Source organism: Hippocampus zosterae, chromosome 19 (genome assembly GCF_025434085.1).
Source record: "Hippocampus zosterae strain Florida chromosome 19, ASM2543408v3, whole genome shotgun sequence".
NCBI classification, from domain to species: domain Eukaryota; kingdom Metazoa; phylum Chordata; class Actinopteri; order Syngnathiformes; family Syngnathidae; genus Hippocampus; species Hippocampus zosterae.
Genome location: NC_067469.1, coordinates 2362380 through 2386340, shown reverse-complemented (window position 1 = coordinate 2386340; position 23961 = coordinate 2362380). Strand labels below are relative to the sequence as shown.

Sequence of the window (23961 nt, the reverse complement as noted above, 5' to 3'; positions counted from 1 at the left end):
CGGGCGATGTTCTTACTCAAAATAAAAACAATGGCTTATATGCTGCGCTTTTCACAATTATTCAAATTGAATTTATTATTCATTCCATTTTGGAACAGAATATTTCGACATGCATATAAAGCTTTATGAAAACAATATATGGTGCTTGATGTAGTGTCACAGGGGGCACTGAGACCGGCTGGTCCAAGGTTGGAAGAGTCCCAGGGTCTTGTGAATATTGGCTCTATGCTGCACTCTGGTGTAGAAAAGAAATACACATGCCTGCATCTCCCCCCAAAGCTTTCCATCATCTTTCAGATGCAGGTTTAACGGGGGGCGTGGGGGGGGGGGGGGGGTTGTACTTGCACTATCAATACAATTTGAAGCTAAATTCCCGTGGAAACGGACAACCGATTGATCATCATATAAATAATAGAATTAAATTGAATGAAAGAAAGCTTTATTATTTTTTTATTATATTTTTTACTTTATTATATTTATTTTTCATCAATTATCGTCAATGTATGCTCGGTTATAAATCATTTAAAGTGCTTCCTGTGCCTAGAAGCTGAGTCAAGTAATCCCACACAGAAGCTTGGTAGAAAGCAAGAGGAAATTCACACCTGAAGTCCTCGACGGGGCCCACAAAGGTTACGTTTGTTTTCTTCATCCACATCAAGAAGTTAGTCAGGTTTGAATCGCAGTGGAACCGGTTCAGATTCAAGTTGAGGGCGCTGAGCGAGCGGAAGATGGCCGGGTCGGGGGATGCTATGAAGTTGTTGGCCAGGTTGAGGAATTTAAGGTTTTTGGGAAACTCATCTGGCCAGAGATAAGTCAAAGCGTTGGATGAGAGGTCCAACTCAAGGAGTGAGGGGAGACTTTTGAAGATGCCTTTGGGAAGAGAGCGCAAGTTGTTGGAGCTCAAGGTCAAACTGAGCAAATGGGGAAGACCCTCGAACAGATCGAAACATTTGCCTCGAGACCAAAGTGACTGCAAGTTACTGCTATGGAGATCGAACACCTTCACGCCGCTTTGCTTCTTTTCGGAATTTTGCGCATTGACCTCGCACCACTTGATGGGGTTCCCTCCGAAGAAAAGATACTGGAGTTTTTTCAGCTTGGTCAAAAAAATATACGCACCCTGCATGTTTTCTACCCTGTTGTTCCGAATGTCCAAATATGTGACGTTGGGGGCAACCGCCGTGATGGCGTCCACTGCCGCAAAGGTCAATTTGTTGTCGTTCAAACGGAGAGAACTTAAACTCGGTAGTGCGCTGGGGGAGCCAAACTCCTTGAGAGAGTTTCCGGTGAGATTTAATACTTCCAGATGGAAAAGTCCACGGAACGCTTGATAGCCCAAAACACCGATGTGATTGCAAGAGAGGTCCAGCACTTTTAAGTTCTTCAGATGAGCAAAGCTATGAGCGCGGATGTCTCCGAGCAAATTATTCGACAGGTCGAGCTTTTTTAAACGTTCCACACCTTCAAAAGCATTTTTGTGTATTTGATTGAGTCGGTTTTTAGAGAGGTCGATCGCTTGAATTTCTGACAACGGCTTGAATACGCCATCTTGTAACGCAAATATCCTGTTTTCCGACAGATCCAACATGCTGACGGAGCTGCTGCCGAGGCCCTCAAAAGTGCTTCCGTCCACATCCAGGAGATTGCCGAATGAAAAGCCTCGACCGATGTGTCCCGACAGCTTGAGGTGAGCGATGCGAGTACCCTCGATAGCTTTGAAAAATAGCTTGAAGTTGCCGATACTGAGGCCGTTATGGGATAAGTCAAGTGTCCCAAAAGATATTCCTTTGAAAGGGTTCCCGCAAGCATGCGGATCAAAGCTTTCGTCAAACATCGCCTGAAGGTCGTTGGAGTCTAAATTCACGGATTCAAATCGCTTTCCCCGGAAGGCGGCCAGATCGGCCTCGCATATTTTCTTGACGCGATTCAGTTTCAGATTCAAACGTCTCAGATGAGTCATATTGGAAAAGCACGTCGAAGGCTGGAGTCTCTTGATCCGGTTGCCGAATAAGTCGAGCGTCTCCAACGCCGAAAGCGGCTGCAGATAGTTTTCCTTCAGGATGGAATCATTCAAGGAACAGTAATCCAGGTGGAGACTCTGCAAAGCGGACAGTCCCCAAAAGGCCCTCGGCTTGAGTCGAAGCCTCGTATTGAAACCCAGCACCAACTTCCTGAGGCGTCTTTGCCTGCTGAACGCATGGTCTCGGATAACTAGCGCGGAATACTGAAGACCCAAGTCCAGCTCTTGCAGCATCTCCAGGCCGGATAAGGAGGTGGCGTTAATCTCGCCGATGTGGTTCATCTCCAAGTACAAGTGGGTGATGTTGGGAGGGAGAGAGGGGATCCAGCGCAGCTTCTTCATGGCGCAATTGGCTACCGAGCCTTTTATGGAGCAGGACGAGAAGCAGCCTGGCACCTGTCGGTTTTCAAATGGATCGAGTCAAGCCACGGCGATGGCCAATCGATTTTTTTTATTCCCATACGCATTCATTCAAACGTACAGCCGTCTATTTTCCGGACCGCTTCAGCTACGTTGGTACTACATTTTCCTACCGTTTGGAGGACGACGTTGACGACCACTGCGAAGGCAAATATCCTCATCATGTTGATTCTCAGGCTAAGAAGCTCCCGTCTAAGTCGTCGTGTATCCGCAAAGTAAACATCAGAGTCTGATCGCTGTGCTTTTATCTCGCTTGCGATGGACATTGGATTTGCCCGCCAACGTAAACATGACGCACAACTGGCTTTTCCCTTTCATTTACGCAGCCCGGCTTTGCAACAGGAGGGAAAGATCAATTCTTGCTGTCCTTTTTTTTCTGGGTTGTTCCGGGAAATGTTTGGTGTCCCAAATGGTCATTATTTGGGGGAAATTCATTTTTGTTCAGTCCCGAGTTGTTGTCACTTATTTACATTTAACGATGTTCCAATTAATAGTCAAAACACTATTGGCCCTCTGAATCATTTGTTCCTATTCTAAATTCGGTTGAAAGTGAAAGGCCGTATAAAGTGTCCACAAATACAAATAAATATTGGTTGAGGGCTTTGAATTTGGGCTTCGGCCTTCCTGTGTTTGGGGGAGGTTTTCTGTGGGTTCCTTCCACTCAGGCTCGGTTCACTGAAGATCCGCAATTGCCCTTCAGTGTGAATGGTTGAACTTGTTTGTCGATGGCAACCCTGCAATTGGTTGGTGACAGGCTCCAGAACAACCCCTAACTCTTGTGAGCCTGAGCGGTATCGTGGAGGATGTTTAATATTAATCAATAATGTTACCAAAAAAAAAAAAAATCCGCATTTTCATGGTTTGCCTTGTTTGACCCTATCCACTTAACACTTGCAGATATTATGGATGGTATTTTTTAAACCAGTCTTACAACTTATAACGGACCTCTGTCAGTAAAAAAATAAAAATAAACACAAACAAACAATGCATGTGTATTTAGGATTTAAGAAAATAGCTCCAGTAAACACCATAGCAATGCTCACTGGCAGAGCCACCAGGCAGGATTTCAATCTTCCTAAATCTTTGCAAAGCGTCTGCACGCGTTTGTGTGCCATTTGATCACACGTTGCTGGTGAATTTCACAATTGGACAATGGAAGCTAGTCAAAAGGGGCACTTGCAATTTACAGTCCTCCTCGCAGGCCACCTTTACTCTCAATTTTTGAAATAGCGACCGAGCAACCAGAGCGGCGCGGTTGATTTATTTATGGTAAATCAATAAAATCGTAGCCTATGTGGCGCTTGCATGGATTTTCTCCAGGTTGTTCCTCCCTTCCTCCCAATAACATGCATGTTAACTTCATGCAGGAACGTCCGCCGGTTGCAGTTTGCATTGAAGAACTGCTGACCAATGGCGGCCAACGTATAAGAACCATCTCCTTTCATTCATTCATTCATTCATCTTCCTAACCGCTTGATCCTCACTAGGGTCGCGGGGGTTGCTGGAGCCTATCCCAGCTGTCTCCGGACAGTAGGCGGGGGACACCCTGAACCGGTTGCCAGCCAATCGCAGGGCACACAGAGACGAACAACCATCCACGCTCACACTCACACCTAGGGACAATTTAGTTCAGGGGTCTCCAACGTGGTGCCCGCGAGCACCAGGTAGCCCGTGAGGACCACACCAGTAGCCCGCCAGTGCTAGGATTGTGATTTGCTCGTAGAAATTATGATTTAAAAATGCAAACATGGGCAGTATTATAGATTCTATAGCTACCTATTTAGCTATCTAACTAGCTAGCTACAGTATATATCTAGCTAGCTAATGTTCTAATATTATTAAATGTAATTTGTACAAATGTTATTTCAGACGCGTATCAATTTGGTAGCCCTTCACACAATCAGGACACATGAAGTAGCTCTCACTCTCAAAAAGTTTGGTGACCCCTGATTTAGTGTGTTCAATCAGCCTGCCATGCATGTTTTTTGGAATGTGGGAGGAAACCGGAGCACCCGGAGAAAACCCACGCAGGCCCGGGGAGAACATGCAAACTCCACACAGGGAGGCCGGAGCTGGAATCGAACCCGGTACCTCTGCACTGTGAAGCCGACGTGCTAACCGCATCTCCTGTTTATAGTAAATCGTTGATCTTGTCATGAGCCGGTGTCATCGTGATGACGTAAGTGTCGTACAACAAGTGAAAGTGATCGCAGCGTGAAATGGACGTGAGTGAAGGTTAAGCAGGCCGTCGTAATACAGTAATGGGAGGGAACGTGATGCAAAGAGGAGTGACTTCTTTCAAAAAATGCTCCTCTCCAGTCAGTCAAGCGGTCACCGGTACAAGGCGGGCTGGTAAGGGAGGCAGCCGCCCCGGAGGCTGCACGAACATGGCTCGCTACGACGGGAATGTGCAACTGGACGGCTACGACATGTTTTAAAAGTAGAACGAGACGAGAAGAGGCAACCGGGGGACGAACGAACGCCGCGGTGCGAAGAAGGCAAGAAAAGCGGAGTACAAGTTCGAGTCTCGAGCCTCATGTTTGTTTGTTGATGTCGGCAGCCCGCCGCCAATACCTGTCGGTGAGTCTAATCTTGCTTTGAAAATCTTTATTGGACGTTTTATGCGTGCAAATGTCGCTCGATTCAACACTTGGCTGTTTTATTTGTCACGTTCTGTGTTTGTTTGGGGTGAGCAACTTTCATCAACATGGCCGCTGACGTCACAGCCACGCAAGTAGCCCCATTGACAAAACTGAAGTCTTCAAAAAAATGTGGTAGTTCAGATCATCTTTAGAAGAGTTTTGTGCTGGTTATGAACAAAAGTTTTTGTCCACAGCGGCGTCCCTCCCTTCCTTGTGTGTCACATTACTCTCGAGCCGTGCCCACTCCCCCCCCCCTTTTTTTACACATCAGGACTGCTGTTTGACTTTGCTCTTGTTCGTCCTTTATTTGACCTTTATTGTCCATTAAATAGCCTCTGCATACAACGTATGAACGTTTCAAGCGATTTCGAAGTGTGCATACCTCAGCGGGGTCTTTATTCGTCACTTGGGGGGGGTCCAAGTCATGGTGTCCTGCACATGTGTATCCTGCAACGATTTTTTAAAATAATAACGTTGATCAGTGAATCATCTCTTTGCTAATAATATCTTGTACCACTCCGATCGTTTTTACTACTCGCTTCTTCGTGATGAAAAGTGTCACTCCCCCCTTTTTCATCTCTACTGCTTCCTCCTCTCTTGACACTGACAGAAGTGCTCCCGACAAGTGTCTGATTTCTCTAGGCACGCGGGTTCAACCAGAAAACGGCTGAAACCTTTAGTACTAGTTTTGAGAAAACATTTTTTGATTTCCTCTCGATATTTGACAGCCCCACACAATTATTGCTTCATGTTAGATGGTTGGAATAGGGCTGCTCTGACCTTGGGGTGAGCAGGAGTGCTGAGAAGTGTTATCAGAGCTTTTTTTGGGGGGGTTCTAGTCCACTGTTGACAGCCCCGCGTAATAAAAAACCAATGCACTAGTTCCGAGTTGATCATCGGGGCAGGTAGATAACATCAGTAGGCTGGAAATGTATTAATCCGGTGTATGCTATTGTAAACAAGAAAAGCTGCACACAACGCAACACTGCATATTTGTTTCGTCCTCATCCAACAATGCAACTATTAGTCTCAGAGGTATAAATAAACGAAAGGAGAAAAAAAGTCATCTGGGGATGGCATAAACTCAAAGTAACTACAACTGTAGGTTCCAGGGTAAACCCAACAGAGCTTTTTGAGCAGGCTCCATCATCTTTTTTTTTTTTACCACCTGGCATTGTTTCAGCTAAAGAGGAAGTGAAAAGGAGAAATACTGTACGAGAGGGGAAACTCGCATGAAACCAAAATGTCACCTGAAGACACTTTCTGCTGCCCTGGCAGTTTCATATTGTGTCTTTACAGTGACTTGTCGGTGATTTGATTTTGATTTTTTTTTTTTTTTGGGCAAGGTTTTGATTTGGGCAAAGTGGGTGTTAAAATAAGATTTCTTTGAAGAGCCTTGAATAAATGCGAACGATGTGGCGCATGTTGGGAATGGAGAATTACGTTGGTAGACATGCACGATCGGTGCAATTTAATCCACTCAACGTTTCTGCTTTGCTTTGTTATGTTCTTGTGTGTTTTTTTTTTCTTCTTCAAGGCAGGAAGCACACATTCACTTCCGATTTCTTGGTGTCCGGCCTTTCGTTCTTGTCACTCTTAAGTCTCAACATCTGATGTTCTCACACTTTTCCTTCCCTTCCGGCTTGTAAAGGCCATCGCGTCGTCATCTGCGTGCGGTGTTACTCTCCCTTTTGCCGTCTCTGTTCAGTCGGACTTTTCGGATGATTTCTGCTGCATGCGTGGACATCAGCTGGTGTTGTGGCAACAGTGACGATGTTTTTGCTGTGTGTGTGTGTTTTATTTTTGTCATACCTATAGGTACAATGCGCACCAGATCCAGTATACAGTAGATGATCTGAACAGGCTTTTGGACAAATGTAGTTCAGCTTTTGCTAAGCCGTGTTATTTGAACATTGCAGTGTATCAGATTTTCTCCAACTCGCCAGTTTGAATGACATGTTTGCGTCTCGCGGACCGTGAAGAACTTAATGCGGTTAGATTTTTTCCCCTCTTGCTCACGCAAAAGTGGCTTTCGAGAGCACTTGTGGGTTAATGTTTGCACCAATCTAGTCATGTAATAGGACACTTTGCAGAGGACCCTCCACCACATTTCGGGAGCATTCGCGTTTTTTCCGTGAGAGTCGGAGACGATGCAAAAATTAAAAGTCGGGTCCAGGACATGTACCGTGAATTCCAACTCTTCACTGTATTGCAGCCTGGAGATCTCCCCTTTGTTTGTTTGTTTGAGGAACATTCGGTCTAGGTCAGCGTATAGATTTTTGGGGCAGGTCAAGTGAGGACATTTCAAACCCTCTCGCATTAACGGTAAGCACATCTATATATATATTGCGCGTCGTCCCGTCTGTCCCTTTTTTAAAACGTACCTACTTCACCGCGGCGCCACTGCGCCGCTCAGGCAGTGGCTCACTACGATCGCGCGGGCATCTTAGCGAAAAAATGTTGTCTACCCACAAGCATTGCAATGAAATTGTTAGTTATTTAGTAGAGCTAAACATCGCTTTATTTTCGCGATAAGCAATGAAGATGAACAAAAAGTTGAACCAAGCAACAACACTTTTGTGGGCCGAAGGCCCACCTTACCAGCCTTCCGCAGGAACTAGCTGAGGGCGGCGAACCAGCTAGTCAAGGATAATTGAAAATTTGGCTTCCTGTTTTCCTCTTAAAGCTGACACTTAAATATCACATTTCAATATATTATTTTATTTTTTTAAGTGAATGAGCCTCGTCTGTTTGCTGCATGGGAGTAAAGAGGCGTCGAGAAAAGATAATACTGTACTGTAGCTCTCATGGGTATTTCTGGCACGTCTGTCGAGAGTTATTCTGACGGCGTGCGCATCATGCATAGTGCACGCACGCACGCACAGCATGAGACCTGTCGGGGTACACATGAGAATACAGAGCAGCTGCGAATGGCTATGTGGTCATGTGCTTTGCTATGCCTGTGTGTGTGTGTGTGTGTCGGTGTGGCATCCAAAGGGTGGTAAACACCCTCTTTACCCCTCTTTAGTACGCCTTCGCCTGCCTGACGCCTCTTTCTTGTTTCCCAGAGTCTTCCAGCATTTCGTCCCGCGGGCTTCGTCTTCAACCGCTGTGGGGGGGAATTCTTTTTGGGCTGCCAATCCAGTCGTTTGTGTGTCTGTTTTAGGCCGAGCGCCACTGCAAACAGGTGTGTATGTGTGTGTATTTAGATGAGAGAGCGGTGTGATACGCACGATTTTCAAGCCTAACAAGCGTTTTGTGATGGTAAACATATTCCCTCACCCGGAATTATAGAAGACACAGAACTAATGATTGACAGATCTTATTTGGACATAGCGACGCCATGTTGACGATGAATTTCTTTCGAAATAATGTTTCAAGGGTCAACGTGTTCTCATGCTAAAATATGTACGAAAAAAAAAAGAAAGGGGGGGATCATTTACCGGACAGAAGCACATCTCCCTCATGGTTGACGTTTAGCTTTTTTGTTGTAGTGTCGGCTCAGGTTCTCACCCATTTGGAGTTTGCATTTAGTTGAATTCATTGAAGACTCGATTTTTTTTAGACCCAACATCTTAATGTGGTCAAGCGTTACAGCTCATAGATTTGAACGGACCCAAAAGCATCAAAATTTTGCTGCATCTCAAGAAGTTCCTGAAAGACCATGGAGGGTGTGTGTGTGTGTGTGTGTGTGTCAACGACATCACCTCAGTAATCCCCGAGTACAACTGTATTTTGGGGATAAATGTTTTCGCCTCTTTGTTGCTGGAGGCTTGCCGACGGCCGCTATGCAGAGTTTGTTGCAGGTTTAGCATCAGGACAATTTGGACTGCGGTTAAAAATAACAAGGTCTCAAACCGTGTTAAGTACAATAAAACAGCGGGTTAGCGCTGCGCTTTGTGTATTCAGCCATTAGTTTTTTGTTTTTTTTTAATTTGGCACTTGGCAGGTTTTCTAACGCAACTATGTGTACCTGTGTAATTGTCTGCTCACTCAAAGTACTTTTTTCTTCTATCTTCCTCTTCATTAGACGTCTTTGAGGCTGCTCTTGCCCCAGTGAGACCCCCGCCGCTCCCCCGACACCGAGAGGTACGACCACGCGTTTCACACCGCACATGCCATATTTCCACCCGCTGGAAGAGTTCATACGTACGCGCTTAGGGGAAATGTGGTTTGGATTAGTATTCACCAAACGTTGCCCAAGTGTATTTGTTTCTACACAGCTCAGCAAATGTCAACCATAATAAAACACCATGGTGCCCCCCCCCCCGCCCCCCCCCCCCTCTCCGCCCGATAAGCAACACACATGCTGTCATCTGTAAATGCCAAAGGTTCCTCTCCATTTGCTCTGGACTTTCTATAGGCATAGGTGCAAAAAGGTTCCTCTCAGGACTCTGTCGCTGCTCTCAACTTACTTGCAGCTTGCGTTCACTGCTCATAAACCAAGAATACATTAGATGTCGGGGGGAGTAACTCGTTTGATGCTCTTGTTGAGCGTAGAATTTCGGAGCCCCCCCCCCCATCAAATTTCAGATTTTGATCATAAAAATCACATTTCCGGTTTGAATCAATCCCTTCTCCCCCTTTTGCTGCAAGGAAAACAATCACCAGCGGTGTCGTTTACCGGGTACAGTTGTTTACGCTTTGAAAGATATTACAACCGAGAAGGTTGGACTAAAATATTTCCTTCCATTTTGACTTCCTGTGAGCCAGCCAACATTTTGTTTCATGTCATTTCTGAGAAGTGCCGTCGTGATTGCCACGGTAGCAACGACACTATTCCTGTCCTGACCTAGTTGGGAGTAATAACGGCAAGGACGGACGGTTCTATCTCAGATACTTTTAAGCTTCCAAATTAAAAAAAAAAAAAAGGGGGGGGGGAGGCAGACCTTGCACCACCGAGCTCCTACACGTCGGCGTCGCAGACCCGGTCGCGCGGCGCGCTTGTAGCTGCGGCGAAGGCTCACTTGCTGATAAGAATAGTCGACTCGCCATGGGAGTGGGAGAAGTGGCGAGCTGGAGAGAGTCGTCATCTCTTAGCGATAGCGAGAGAGATGACGATCCCCAACAGCTGCCGTGAAGTCAACGCAAGATGAGTTTTTAGATAACTTCCGCTGCATCCAACCTTCCAAGTGATGTCCGTCGGCCTGTAAATATGAATGAAATTAATCAATCAAATCAAAAATTAATTAATAATTAATTAGTTAATTAATTAATCGATTAATAATTTGCACGTGTCACCGAGTGTCCAAATAATTCGTCACGGTGTCAAGGAGCACCAGAAGAGAGAGCCCATGAAAAAAAAAAAAGAGAATGACAATGAAGTATTTGTAATACCCAGAAGAGGTATTTATTTATTTGTACGGAAGTCAAGTCGTTGCAGGCGAAAGGGGATCCCTTGCGCCGCCGAACAAGTGACACTTGCACTTGACTAACTGGGATTAAGAAGAAAAGTTGTGTGCGTGCATGCGTGCGTCGACCGAAAGGAGGAATCCGTCTTTTGTCTGACTGCAGCATGAGGCCTCCTGGGAAGTGTTCAAATCCTCCCTGGAATGTGCACAGGGGGTGGTGGGTGAATGAGGGCGTGGCTTAGCCTGTCACCAAGTTTAGACGAGGAATGCTAATATTTGTGCGTACTGTATTTCACGTTTGCGGAAGACACTATCCGTCTTGTTTTCATTTCTTGCTTCTCTCCAACGTCAGATATGATCAGTCTCGCAATAACTTCTCAAGTGTTCTCCATCTTCTCCTCTCAAAACGACACGTATGGATTTAATCTCGTTGCCACTTGATTTACGTCCCGTCATGTACAAATGGCGCGTGACGTTTTGCGTGACTTCAGCATCGGGTGAATCGTGACCGCTAAGTGTATCCTTGGTTGTGTTGTAGGTGCTTGATGCAAGATGGTGATGGAGGCGGGGGGCCGGGCAGAGAGAAGGAGGGGGGACCCACTTGCCACGGGAGCATCCAGAAGGCGGATCCTGGTGGAGCTCTGTGAGTGCTGCGTTTGGCCTTTTTGATCGAAGTGAGCCTTCTCAAAATGTCCCTTCTTGCGTCACAGCGGATCAGAACCTCGATGCCATCTGTCTCTCCGCATATCGAACAGCCTGCAAGCTGAGATTCATACAGAAGAGATGTAACTGTAAGTCTCAAAGTAAAATCCGGATACTGTAACTGTTCATTTGGTTGCCTGTATTTAAAAAAGCATTTTTTTTTTCTCCATCATTTCCCTTGCAGTGCATCTCATCGACATATACAACGTCATCGAAGCGGTGCGCGACGCCGGTCTGAATGCCGTGGAATTAAACGCTGGCATTTCTGTGACCAGGCTGGAGAACCTGGTCTCCTCCCTGTTCAACCAGCTCAGCAAGCGCCTGCCCACCACACATCCAATTAAGCCACGAGAGAGTACTGTCCTGTTTGTTGATTTCATACTAGCCGCCATTGAGAGGTAAATGACCACAAAAAATAATAATAATAATAATATCCCATCATTTGAAGTAAAAATGACTCTCTCGGAACCTAGCAAACAACTGTTGTATCTATTTTTATTTTTATTTTCAGCGAACCAGAGAGCCGACTGACAGTGTTCTCGGTGAAGGCAATTCTGGCTGTGCTATGCGGAGGGAAACTCGTGGACAAACTCCGCTGTAAGATCCAGCAGATATTGATTTTGCTGGTCACCGCATTGTCCGAGGCGGTGCCCCCTCAAAACTGACCCAGTTTCAAAATGGATCTGATGAATTTGCTGGATTTTTTAAAAAAAAATATGTAAATCATCTGGGCGGCCCGGTAGTCCAGTGGTTAGCACGTCGGCTTCACAGTGCAGAGGTACCGGGTTCGCATCCAGCTCCGGCCTCCCTGTGTGCAGTTTGCATGTTCTCCCCGGGCCTGCGTGGGTTTTCTCCGGGTGCTCCGGTTTCCTCCCACATTCCAAAAACATGCGTGGCAGGCTGATTGAACACTCTAAATTGTCCCTAGATGTGAGTGTGAGTGCGAATGGTTGTTCGTCTCTATGTGCCCTGCGATTGGCTGGCAACCGATTCAGGGTGTCCCCCGCCTACTGCCCGGAGACGGCTGGCATAGGCTCCAGCACCCCCCGCGACCCTAGTGAGGATCAAGCGGTTAGGAAGATGAATGAATGTAAATCATCATCTGTACATTAAATCAATTGTTTTTTTGCCGAGAGTCAGTTGGGGGCCCCAGCAGAATTGGCCCCGGGTCACGACCCAACAATTTCTCATTTAGCTTATTCGATTATACTTGAAGTGCTGCGAGTTTAAAACGAACTTTTTCAAATAGCCGTCAACTGTCATTGCTTGCACGCACATTATTATATTCTCGCTTTGCTCCGACAAAGCCATACTGGCAGTACCTTGTTTTCCCATCCGAAAATGAAAACATAGTGCACAATTGATACTCAAGTGCCGCCTTGTGGTAAAAGTGTGTTAGTGCTGCTGTTGACTTCATCCGCGTTTTGTGTGCCAGATGTGTTTTCTCAGATCTCGGACTCCAGCGGTGTGATGGTGCTGTCCAAATGTGACCATTTCCTGTTGGAGGCTCTCAAGTTGCCCTGCGCTGTGCAAGAAGGACCGTCCTTTGGCTACACAAATAACATTGTCCACTCCTGCTTCCCCCACCAGGTAAAAGGGCTTCAGCACCGCATCTGTTGCAGAACGTTCGAGTGAGATTTTGTGTGGTCGACGTTCTTTTGGGGCTTTTATCTGCAATCGTTTTGTCTTTGCCAATGAAGAGTTTGCGTCTAATTGTTGTTCTAGAAGAGGGTGATGCTCAACATGTTCCTGGGCATTGTATCTGACCCTCCTCCGTGTCTCGTCTGGCTGCCCCTCATGCATCGCCTCGCCAACGTGGAAAACGGTAGATGAAAATGTACCCGTGCGCACTTTAATATGATGCGTTTAGTTTTTGAGAGATTTAAAAAGATTTTTTTTTTTAATCCTGTTTTATGTGCAACTTTTTTTTTTTCCCTTTCTCCTCTCAGTCTACCATCCCGTCTCGTGTTCCTACTGCCGTAGCGACGGGATGACGGGCTTACGCTACCGCTGCCTGCGTTGCCGAGGGTACCAGCTTTGCCAAAACTGCTTCTGGCGTGGAAATGCCAACGGCTCTCATAGCGACCAGCATCAGATGAAGGAGCACTCGTCCTGGGTGAGTCTCGAGGGTTGAAGCGAGCAAAGGTTCATCTAACGTCATGAGGAAAGAAAGGAGTCATGAGGCAAGAACTGCCATCGGTCCGAACCCCTTTGACCCATTTGGTTTGTCTTAATGTAGAAGTCGCCTGCAACCAAGCTGGGCCGAGCCTTGGGCAAAACTTTGGGTTGCGTATCATCCAGGGAAGCCTCCCACCCGGTTTACCCAGAAGAACCTGAGAGGACCCTCAATCTCGCTAATATCGTGTAAGACTCACACACACACTTCTGTTGAAGAAGTTGCATTCCCAAAAAAAATGTTATTTCTGGACACGCTGCTGTCCAAGTTATACTTTTTTTCGGCTACTAAGCGTGGTTGTGGTTCCTTGATTTAGCGTGGGGAAAATTGTTGATCACAAACATTATTTATTCATTCATTCATTCATCTTCCGAGCCGCTTGATCCTCACTAGGGTCGCGGGGGGTGCTGGAGCCTATCCCAGCTGTCTTCGGGCAGTAGGCGGGGGACACCCTGAATCGGTTGCCAGCCAATCGCAGGGCACACATAGACGAACAACCATTCGCACTCACACCTCGGGACAATTTAGAGTGTTCAATCAGCCTGCCACGCATGTTTTTGGAATGTGGGAGGAAACCGGAGCACCCGGAGAAAACCCACGCAGGCCCGGGGAGAACATGCAAACTCCACACAGGGACGCCGGAGCTGGAATCGAACCCTGTACCTCTGCACTGTGAAGCCGACGTGCTAACCACTGGACTACCGGGCCGCCCACAAACATTATTTAGTTTGAGCTTATTTTTAAAACGCACGTGATCCTCTCTCGGAATGCTCCGATGTTGCTGTCGCCCAACAATTTTGCCCTAAGCAGGACTTTCGTCTGGTTGTCAGAGACTTGCGGCCTAAAGGTTAGTTGTCATGAGGAGCTGTAAAGGGATTCCTCAGGGCCAGATTTTCACCAACTTCTCTTATTGGTCATTGCCGCCATCGTTACGTGTTGGCAGACGCATGCAGGTAGCTTTAGGGAAATAACAAATCCAGCCAACCGCTTTGGTGGCTCCGCCCCCATGCGGCTGCAGTCACACTGTTTGATTTTCCCGAACATCAGCAGATTGGGTTCATTGCATGCCTCCCGGCATTGAGCTTTTTATTCGAGCCAGCGCTGAGCTGCCGCACTCGGTCGTGAGTATGCGCGTCATGAAGTAGCATCGGGTAGCATCGTTCTCAGTTTTTGGGGCCTTTTGCAGCCTTTCGCTTTGGTTGCTTTCCGTCAGTCTTTTTGGACACCTTGTGATCTTTGCTCCGCCTGTGTTGACTCTGACCGGAATGATTCACCGTTGCATGACTACACCGAAGCGTGTGAGAATGTGAGCTTCGAATGTGCTAGCCCGGGGGCTCTGCACTTCATGAGCCGATGGCTATGAACAATTTTTTTCTTTCTTGTGTTTGCATATTTTTTCAAAGTCGTCATTGTGTTTGTCATTGTACGTGCAGCCCTTCTCAACCTGTTGCGAACCCGAGTCCGGCCATGATGCTGTCTTCATCGGCACCGGAGTCCTCCAAGAGGTAAGGTTTGGCAACATACCGGTGTAGCATTTGCAGTAGTTGCATGATTTTAAATGTTTTGTATGGCTTGCACGAGAATTACGACCCAATGGACGGGCTTGGCTTCATTGATTTGATCCTGGAGAGCACTTTTACCAAAATCGGCGTCGCTTTTTAAATCGGAGTGACCGCGATACGTCAAATCACTCACTCTAATGTGCATCTATTTTGCTCGTCAGTGTGACTTAAAAAAAATAATCTAACTTTATTAGAATCCAAGAAAGCGGTCTTATATTTGGGCTAAAAATGTTGCGACGCCGGTTGAGTGTCCCAAGACTTTTGCCCATGTCGCGTACACGATGTGCTTACTTTGCCGTGTCTAACTTGTGTCAGCAGTTTGGCAGCAGCTCGGCGCATGAATGAGGAGCACGCTTTGATCGCCGCTTATGTGAACCGCCTCCAAAGCAGCCCACGGTGAGAGAGGCTGCAGCGAGACGGCCGGCCGCGGCCTCGCGGACTGACTCACTCGTTGGAATCCAAACATTCCGCTCCTTCGTCATTCTTTTGGTCTAAAAAAGGCAAAGGAGAGAACCAAGTATGGCTCGTAAGCCAAACATACGAGAAGTCAGTCCGGATGCAGTTTGTTGGCAGCCTTGTTTTGCTTTTGGGGAAGCGGAAGGGGGTGGGGGTGGGATCTTATGTGTTAGTTTGAGACATCTGCGACTTTAAATAGCAAAAGGAAGCAATATTATCTTTTTTTGGGGGGGGGACAGGATTTCCCCTCCTGCGGTGTTACTTTACTTTTAAGTCTCTGCGCTACGTCGTGATCAGAATCAGAATCAGAATCATCTTTATTGGCCAAGTATGTAGAACACACCAGGAATTTGTCTCCGGTATAACACGCTGCACTAGTATCATCGTAAACAACAAAATCATTGAACCATTTTAGAGTAACCGGTAGTTTTGTAGTACCATTTTGTGGTGCAAGAAGAGTGACTATGTCAGTGACTGTTTAAGGAGTTAATGGCTAGAGGGAAGAAGCTCTTTAAGTGTCTACTGGATTTGGTGCGCATGGATCTGTAGCGGGGCGGCCCGGTAGTCCAGTGGTTAGCACGTCGGCTTCACAGTGCAGAGGTACCGGGTTCGATTCCAGCTCCGGCCTCCCTGTGTGGAGTTTGCATGTTCTCCCCGGGTCTGCGTGGGTTTTCTCCGGGTGCTCCGGTTTCCTCCCACGTTCCAAAAACATGCGTGGCAGGCTGATTGAACACTCTAAATTGTCCCTAGGTGTGAGTGTGTGTGTGAATGGTTGTTCGTCTCTGTGTGCCCTGCGATTGGCTGGCAACCGATTCAGGGTGTCTCCCGCCTACTGCCCGGAGACGGCTGGGTTGGGCTCCAGCACCCCCCGCGACCCTAGTGAGGATCAAGCGCCTCGGAAGATGAATGAATGAATGAATGAAAAGGATCTGTAGCGTCTGCCTGAGGGGAGGGGAGTGGCTGAAAAAGGTGGTGGGCAGGGTGCGGGGGATCCAGGAGGATTTTCCGTGCCCTTGTCTTGATTCTTGCAGTGTGCAAGTCCTCAAGAGTGGGTAGGGCGGTGCCAACGATTTTTGATGTGAGTGATGTCGAATCCGTGACTAAAAACGCTGGCATGCAGTTTGGAAAGCGACATTAAATTTCGAGTAAATGTGTTCTCGCCCTTAGCGGCGCACGCAGCCCCGGCAGACAAGACGAGGAGCACAAACTCATCGCCCGCTACACTTCTCGACTGGCGGAGACTGAAAGCTCAGGGGTGAGGTCATTTTTCAATTTCCCGTATTCATGAGCTTTATTGATACACAAGAAACGCGCAAGGCACCGGCCAACAATCTTGATTCGTCGTGTGTGTGTGTTTAGGTCATACCCACTCGAAGCATCAACTTTGATGTAAACAAACAGAAGAGGGAGCTCATCGCTCAGCTGGAATCCAAAAACAGGTAGAAAAGTGTGGGCGAGGAGCAAGGATCTTAATTTAACCTCTGCGCGTATCCCGACGTTGGAGGTTAAACTGAACTGCACTTATTTGTATTATTTTCAAAACTAGCTTTTGGGGGGGGGACTGCGTCTGCCCGACCTTGACCGCCACGTTGTTTCATCACACAGAGAGATTTTGGCAGAGATCAAGCGCCTGCGTTCAGAACACGACGCCGTGTGCCAGCCCGGTCCAGAAAAGGGCGCTACCAACCCGACTCTCCTGGCCGAGCTTCGCCTGCTCAGGTGAGCACGCGGTCCAGGAAACGTCTCACGTATGCCGATGCTAAGCGCTATCGGCGTGTCCGCACGTAATCTCGCTGCGGTTGAAGTCATTCCGACAATGAATTGTCAGCATTTACATGCCGCGGGTGTCCGAGCGAGCGAGAAATGTGCGGTCGGGCTTTGCAGCGCAAAGCGGGGAGGCTTCATGGCAGATGGCAATGACAGATGGATGTTTGGAAAAACCACTGCAGGAAAAACTGGAAATTCATCCAACGCGTTTGCGCTTTTCAGGAACAACAACAACAACAAACCGAGCAGGAGGGATTCATTCATTAATTCATCTTCCTAACCGCTTGATCCTCACTAGGGTCACGGCGGGTGCTGGAGCCTATCCCAGCCGTCTTCGGGCAGTAGGCGGGGGACACCCTGAATCGGTTGCCAGCCAATCGCAGGGCACACAGAGACGAACAACCATTCGCACTCACACTCACACCTAGGGACAATTTAGAGTGTTCAATCAGCCTGCCACGCATGTTTTTGGAATGTGGGAGGAAACCGGAGCACCCGGAGAAAACCCACGCAGGCCTGGGGAGAACATGCAAACTCCACACAGGGAGGCCGGAGCTGGAATCGAACCCGGTACCTCTGCACTGTAAAGCCGACGTGCTAACCACTGGACTACTGGGCCAGTGCATGAGGGATTTGTTCTGTCAAACGATGTTGGTTTGGAGGGCTACGCTCGCTCGGAACTGAAAATAAGGAGCATTTAGAAACTTCTCTATTGACACGCCGAGAGTGATGATCGGGATTTGTTGTGTTGCAGACAGAGGAAAGATGAGCTGGAGCAGAGGATGTCGTCTCTGCAAGAGAGCAGGAGAGAACTGATGGTCCAGCTGGAGGGACTGATGAAGCTGCTCAAGGTTAGACACGTCCATTTAGACATACACACACACACACACACACACACTCTTATTTTCCACATCTTCTCTCTAGCCGATGCTGTTAATTGTCGCTTAAACTCGCCTCACTCCCTCTGGCTCCTCCTTGAGAGTCGTACCTGTTCCTTCACTGCTCACGTCTGACCTCTTTCTTTTCACCCTTTTCTGCATTTGTTTCCATCTGCCCGTGCTCTGACCCCGTAGGATGAGGAACAGCGACAGGCAGTAAGTTTAAACCCCCTTTTCGAAGGGGGTGAAAAAAAAACGAAACAAACAAACCCATGAACAACTCGATAAACCTGTTTCGGGTCAATCGTGATCTATTCTATGATGTTTTTCATCATTGCAAATCTTTCTTTTAGGCGCAGGCCGCGGGATCCTCTCACACTTTTGCCACCCGGCTGAGCCCTTCGCCTGCCCGCTCGGTTGGTACGGCGTCGCCGCAGATGTATTCGCCCCAAGACTCCCTTGCCGGTGTGGGCGGGGATGTCCAGGAGGCCTTTGCCCAAGGTAAGATTGTGAAAATGATTCCGGCTTTCAGAGAGAGAGAGAGAGAGACATTTAAGAGGCATAATTCCTTATTATTTTCCTGTTGTCGAATGTCTTCAGGCACCAGGCGAAACTTGAGGAATGACCTTCTAGTAGCAGCCGACTCCATTACCAACACCGTGTCCTCACTGGTCAAAGAGCTTCATTCTGGTACGCACACGCCGATTCTCGTTTGGTGCCGCAAAAGCTCAAGTTTAAAATAAACCATCCGCGGAGAAGTTATTCACGTGCCTTTTCTCCGCAGATGAAGGCCGAGAGGAAGAGGAGAGATTGCTCAACGGGAAGGACAGAGGTAATATCGTACATCTCCTGAACACTCGTTAGCACGCTAACGTGCTAATCCTTGAACACAACAAGAGCTCCAGCTCGATATATATTGCGCCGAGTTTTGATTTGGAGATTTTCATAGAATAATCCTCTTCACGGGCACAAGTCTGTCCTCATAAGGGAGGTCCCGCTGCGACCATGCATCTGGATCTACTTTTAGAACTCTGAGGCCCATGTGGTTCTTATGAAGCTTTTTGTGGTAGCAGCATATTTTCACATGACAGTGCTTTCTTGTCTGTCGATTCTTTTTTTTGCTGGTTTTCTCATGAAGCATTCTTTTCCATCCAGCAGGTTAAATGTCATCACGGACAAATAAAAATGGTAAGTATGAGCCTCTTTTTTTTTTAAAGCCCCTTTTGAAATAAGAGTAATGTAAATACACTTGAAGGAAAGCTCTCTTTTACAAGTGCGCAGGAGACAAAAATGCGACTTTTCCATTGTGTGAATGGATCCACGCTTCCATCTTTCTCTTCGTGCATTGCACGCACTCATGGCTGACGACGAGGCACTCTAAAGTGGACATGCCGGCATGATATTTTCATTCTAGTAGGCATAGCTTGTTCACTGCCTGTCACAATTGCGCCAAATGACTTAAGGCACTCCATTTTTTATGTAGTGGGGACGGGGGACTCATGCCCAAGCCGAAGTGTGTCATTGGGTGCAAATGACAATGATGCCACTCTCCTCAGGCAGTGCGGTGTCTCATCCCAGCCAAAGAAGAAGCTAAACTGGAGACGAGAAACATCCTCACTAGCCAGTGGGAATTGGAACATTAAGTGCCGATGAAGCACTCGCCATGCTGGACACCAAACTTGAGTCCATTTACTGATGTAGAGCTCTGAATCAGTGTTTGTCTTGTCACTGCGAGATTCATTTGGTGTTGACATATCGGAGCGTAGCTAAACAAGGAACAAGAAGCCTCGTTTTACTCAAGCCTGTGTGTGTGTGTGTGTGCGCGCACGCTTTAGCGTTTTTTTTTTTCATTTTTTAAAATTTTTAAATGAGGGTAAAGTAAGTGAGAGAGAGGAGGCAGATGTGTTAAGAAGCTTTAATTCTCAGGATGGTAATAAAGGATGTAGCGGTAGTGCCGGAAAAAAGAACAAAGAAGGTCAACTGTTAAAAAAAAAAAAAACACGAGATGAAATGATGACGTTTCAGCACTGTGTGCTTTGTATTTATTTATTTTTGCTTTGGTTTGATTTTTGCCAGCTATCGTTTGTTGTGAGAGTCAAGATGATGAGAAGTGGTCAAGGCCTGCTGAGACATAAATCTTGAATGGGACATTTGCTCCTGCGCCACAGGTGCTCGTATTATAGCAGCTCAGGTTGGGTTGTTCTGGTACTGAATTGATAAGAGTAAAATGTCTGCGTGTGTGTGTGTGTGTGACAGAGAAACATGAAATAAATATTATTCCCGTAAATTGTTTTTATGTAAAAGCAAAGCGAGAGGAGACATGAACGTAGAAGTGAAGTCAATCATTTTTGTTAGCGACTAGGTTACATTGATGCCTCAAAAGCAGATGTCTCAACTTGTTTTATCCAATAGAAGGGAAAAAAAACACATCTTTATATATTTTTAAGGGGGATTTTCAACAAATATGGCCATTCAATCAAAACCTTAAACTCATCTTGCTGTCTCCCAACTGATCGAACGATCCTCAGACTCTGCAGCTCAAAATGACTCCTCGCGCTTTGCCACTTGACTGCCTTTTCATTTCAAGCTTTCCGAACAGTACATTTGTGAGAACGATTCGCTTCACTGTGTGACGTTGACGATACCCAAAAAAAAAAAAAAAAACAACCGTGCACGGCGCTTTGCTGCATGTGCAAAAACTGAACCAAAGAAACGAGCTTGTGCCAGTTCAGTAATTGAAAGCGTCAAGACTCATTTTCAGCTGGTGTTCACGTTACAGCGTGCATGTGAACAAAATACAGTACCCTCATCGCAGCGGCCATTGGCTCATGTCGTTGCGTGGTTAAACTCATGAGCATGTATGACAGTCCCGTTCCATGGCCCGCATCTGGGACTCACCGGAGAACAGGACCGTCGTTATTCATGTTAGGTTGCACACGCGAGTCCTCTGCTATGACAACTCCAAATGGCCTCAATAAGGAGCGGCTAGCCACATCCTTACTTGAAACTGTAAATGCTGTCAGCTGCGAACATATGTGAGCGATGTGTCAGACCTGCAATAAATTCTATGAATGATCAAACTGGATCCGGTGTGTCCGGTCTCTTCTTAGCACCTACAACAAGCGGTATACGTGATGCCCAGGTCAATGCCGATTGCGACGCCTTTCTCCAAGACCATTTAGCTTGTTATTCTGTCAGGATGCTCATCTGTGAGGAGGACAACATTACAGCAACATATTAAAAATCATGATACATCAATTTTCATTTTCTATATCACTTGTTCTCTTTAGGGTCATGGGGGAGCGAGAGCTTAGCCCAGCTGACATGGGCGAGAGGTGGAGTACACTCCAGTGTGGTTGCCAGCCAATCGGAGGATACATGTAAATTTCCCCAGTGTGGGACGAATAAAGGATATCTTATCTTATTTAGACCATAGATATCAAACTCAGGTCCTGGAGAGCCCTCCAGGACCTGAGTTTGACACCTAAGATTTAGACAATTAACCATTAACACTTACGGACCAGTGATATCACCGATCAAATTGGTGGTTTCAAAATAAAAGGTAGCTTTTGAGCGATGGTAACCACGACGAAGGACAACACTTTTATTGTGACAGCAAGTGCGGATCACCACAGGAACCGGTGACGTTAGCTTTACTGAGAAAACTCTGCAATCGTGGCGATGCAGCGAGAGCGACTAGTCAAATCGAGAAGGGAGTTTATTTTTTGCTAATGACGAAATTGATTTTTGGAGATGATGATGATGAAATAAAAATAGCTATGAAATGAAGCGTAGATTTATGGCACAATTAAACGCTGTGCGTCCGTGATTTTGAGCCATTTATTGCACCGGACAAACCGTCAAAAACACGAAATGTAACAAAAATGGAGCCCCATTTATCATCATCAGTATTATCATTATTATTATTATTATGTAGGCTTTAGGACCCGGTGGAGACCTTCGCCGGTGCACCAGCGTCTCCGGCTAATGACAGAGAGGGAGGGAGAGAGAGACGGAAGCAGGCGGGGGGAGCGCGAGACAGCAGCGAACTGAGAAGACCCGGTTGAGCGAGAGGGAAGGAGAGAGAGAGAGAGAGAGTGAGAGAGAGAGAGAGGTCGGGAGAGAACGCGAGGAGGGGAAAACGACGGCCATCAGGGTCGGACAATACGGTAAATACAAAGATTACATTTGGCGGTAGCAGCTGTTTGGGTTTCGCTGTAAACACAAACCACCTCGGATAGTCATTGCAACGAAACGGTCGAGGGGTTGGAGCTATGCGCAAAGCCTGAGAGTGAACTTGGGAGTTTTTTTGGGGTAGGGTGGGAGGAATGTCAAATCAAATATGGGGGGGCTGTAATGCTAACATCTTGCAACAGAGCTTAACCGCCTCCAGGCGACACCGCCAGGTAACATTAAACCGGAACGCCAGCCGTCCGTTTTAAGCCAGTGGCAGATCGACGGGGACATATCGGAGCGCTGCACCGTCGACTGCGCGGCGGGCGGGCGAGCGAGCACACGGGGACGCGCCTCCGGGGTGATTGGGTGCATTCGGTCCAAATGTGTATGTGTGTGTGTGTGTGCGCGCGCGTGTGTGTGTATGTGTGTTTTACCTGACCTAGCAAAGCTTATCGCCGTTACAGACGCACAAACAAGCCCGTGTTTGTGACTGTCTTGCCGCCCCCCGATGGGATTAGACGTTTATTTTTTTATTTTGACAAGTAACCCGCCGAAGGCCGCCTGAGGGTCGCCTCTAATATTAATTGTCATTAACAGGAGTATGTCATATTATCCTAAGGACTCAACTGCATTTCCGGCATGCGCTTATAAAATAAAAGTTTATTCATGCGGCGAGTAAAACACAAATGACCAGCGCCGCATCTAAAATCTTTTGATTTCTAGTGTGTCCTTACATTGACATTCGTCCTCTAGCTGTCACCTTTGTTTTGCATTTGCGCCTCTATACATAGGCTACCAGTCATGTTTAAGATGACTACGGATCGTGCAAAGCGCCCAGTTGCAGAAATAGCACCCCTAAAATTATTTTTATGAGACATTTCTACCACCGGCTGCATCTTCCTACCTTGACTTATCAATGAAGCATTTCCAAGCCATTTGGCAACAATTTATTCCCCCACCAGTTCAGACAGGCTTTTTGCTTGGACTGGAGTCAAATTTAAAAAGCAGCTGGCAAAACAGCTGGAACAATTTTTCTTACATACAGTTTCTATAGGAATGTGAGCTCTGTGTGTGTATGCTTATGCGCAGTGTGTGTGACCTACATCCAACTCGCTCGGAAGAAGGAGTTGGCCTGCAAATTGAGCTGTGAGACCCTTGGGGTCTTGCATGGTTATTGTACACCCTTTTCTGCAAAGTTTCCAGCCCTCGTTTTCCGCTGGCCCGCTGCCTGACTGTCTTTACAGTGGCTGACGTAAGGCCACACTGTGAGCAGTGAGGTGGTGTACTCCACAATAAAGTGCAGGATTTATAAATCAATACGGTGGTCTAGTTTAGTTGTGATGATTCTAAGCCTTTTGATGTCTTTTTTTTTTGTTCCCACGTTAAAAGTGTGACATTGGTAGATCTTGCGTCAGACTCTTGACTTGCAGTACAACAGAAACTGTACTTGCAGATGTTAGCAATGACTTGATGTTGACATCACATCAGAAGTTTTATGAAGTCATTCTAGCAAGATGACAGCACGGTGATCTCGTGGTTAGCATGTCTGCATCATAGCCAAGAGGTTCTGGGTTTGAATCTCCAATCAGGCCCTTACTTTGTGGAGTTAACGTGTTCTTTCTTGCATGCTTGCGTGGGCTTTCTCCAGATACTCTCGCTCCCCCCCCCCCACACACATTCTCAAAAGAACCATGCTTGGTTAATTATAGACTTGCGAACGTAAATGATTGATTATTTGTCTCTGTGTTCCCCGCAATTGGCTGGCGATTAGTGGAGGGTTCCATCTTTCACTCGCTAAGACTTGTTTAATG

The 23961-nt window shown here is 46.9% G+C and overlaps 3 protein-coding genes and 1 long non-coding RNA gene across 24 annotated transcripts in view; 2 read left to right on the top strand and 2 right to left on the bottom strand.

The window, feature by feature from the left end:
* Positions 1–477: 477 nt before the first annotated feature.
* On the bottom strand, positions 478–8119 carry LOC127591981 (toll-like receptor 5). Of its 2 annotated transcripts, none has more exons than XM_052052313.1 (2): positions 8101–8119; positions 478–2416 (listed from the first exon to the last, which is right to left on the bottom strand). In XM_052052313.1, exon 2 carries the CDS (start codon positions 2360–2362, stop codon positions 512–514), a length of 1851 nt encoding a protein of 616 aa, XP_051908273.1. In that variant the 5' UTR covers positions 2363–2416; positions 8101–8119; the 3' UTR covers positions 478–511. The 2 variants fall into 2 exon arrangements, with proteins under 2 accessions (XP_051908273.1, XP_051908272.1); XM_052052312.1 differs by lacking the exon at positions 8101–8119 and adding an exon at positions 2554–2765.
* Positions 4697–19923, top strand: dtnba (dystrobrevin, beta a). Of its 9 annotated transcripts, none has more exons than XM_052052324.1 (22): positions 4697–5020; positions 9113–9171; positions 10972–11076; positions 11144–11224; positions 11320–11533; positions 11647–11732; positions 12571–12725; positions 12861–12960; positions 13085–13251; positions 13375–13499; positions 14745–14816; positions 15189–15269; positions 16497–16584; positions 16689–16768; positions 16935–17048; positions 17851–17947; positions 18170–18190; positions 18328–18475; positions 18575–18664; positions 18759–18806; positions 19130–19162; positions 19531–19923. In XM_052052324.1, exons 3-21 carry the CDS (start codon positions 10986–10988, stop codon positions 19135–19137), a joined length of 1866 nt encoding a protein of 621 aa, XP_051908284.1. In that variant the 5' UTR covers positions 4697–5020; positions 9113–9171; positions 10972–10985; the 3' UTR covers positions 19138–19162; positions 19531–19923. The 9 variants fall into 9 exon arrangements, with proteins under 9 accessions (XP_051908284.1, XP_051908286.1, XP_051908288.1 ...); XM_052052326.1 differs by lacking the exon at positions 4697–5020 and adding an exon at positions 8151–8269 and having other exon boundaries at positions 15192–15269; XM_052052328.1 differs by lacking the exon at positions 4697–5020 and adding an exon at positions 8151–8269 and having other exon boundaries at positions 19133–19162; positions 19535–19923.
* Positions 19835–22752, bottom strand: LOC127592023 (uncharacterized). The gene is made up of 2 exons (XR_007960049.1): positions 22590–22752; positions 19835–21181 (listed from the first exon to the last, which is right to left on the bottom strand). It is a non-coding gene; the product is annotated as an uncharacterized LOC127592023 (long non-coding RNA).
* The window catches only part of LOC127591977 (DNA (cytosine-5)-methyltransferase 3A-like), a 26577-nt gene continuing 24582 nt past the window's right edge, over positions 21967–23961 (top strand). For 11 of the 12 annotated variants that reach the window (XM_052052303.1, XM_052052301.1, XM_052052306.1 and 8 more), the window contains exon 1: positions 21967–22143. The gene's annotated coding sequence lies outside the window, so the exon portion shown is untranslated. Of the gene's footprint in view, positions 22144–22163; positions 22381–23961 lie in introns of those variants that run through there. The other variant, XM_052052295.1, reaches the window with a different exon arrangement.

Bases quoted from the DNA above. Each gene is read 5' to 3' on its own strand.
- dtnba (XM_052052324.1), top strand. From the start codon at position 10,986: ATGGTGATGGAGGCGGGGGGCCGGGCAGAGAGAAGGAGGGGGGACCCA. The intron at 11,534-11,646 runs GTAAATGACCAC...TTTTATTTTCAG, and splicing joins ATACTAGCCGCCATTGAGAG to CGAACCAGAGAGCCGACTGA. The intron at 11,733-12,570 runs GTAAGATCCAGC...TTTGTGTGCCAG, and splicing joins ACTCGTGGACAAACTCCGCT to ATGTGTTTTCTCAGATCTCG.
- LOC127591981 (XM_052052312.1), bottom strand. From the start codon at position 2,706: ATGTCCATCGCAAGCGAGATAAAAGCACAGCGATCAGACTCTGATGTT. The intron at 2,417-2,553 runs GTAGGAAAATGT...GAAAACCGACAG, and splicing joins TCAACGTCGTCCTCCAAACG to GTGCCAGGCTGCTTCTCGTC.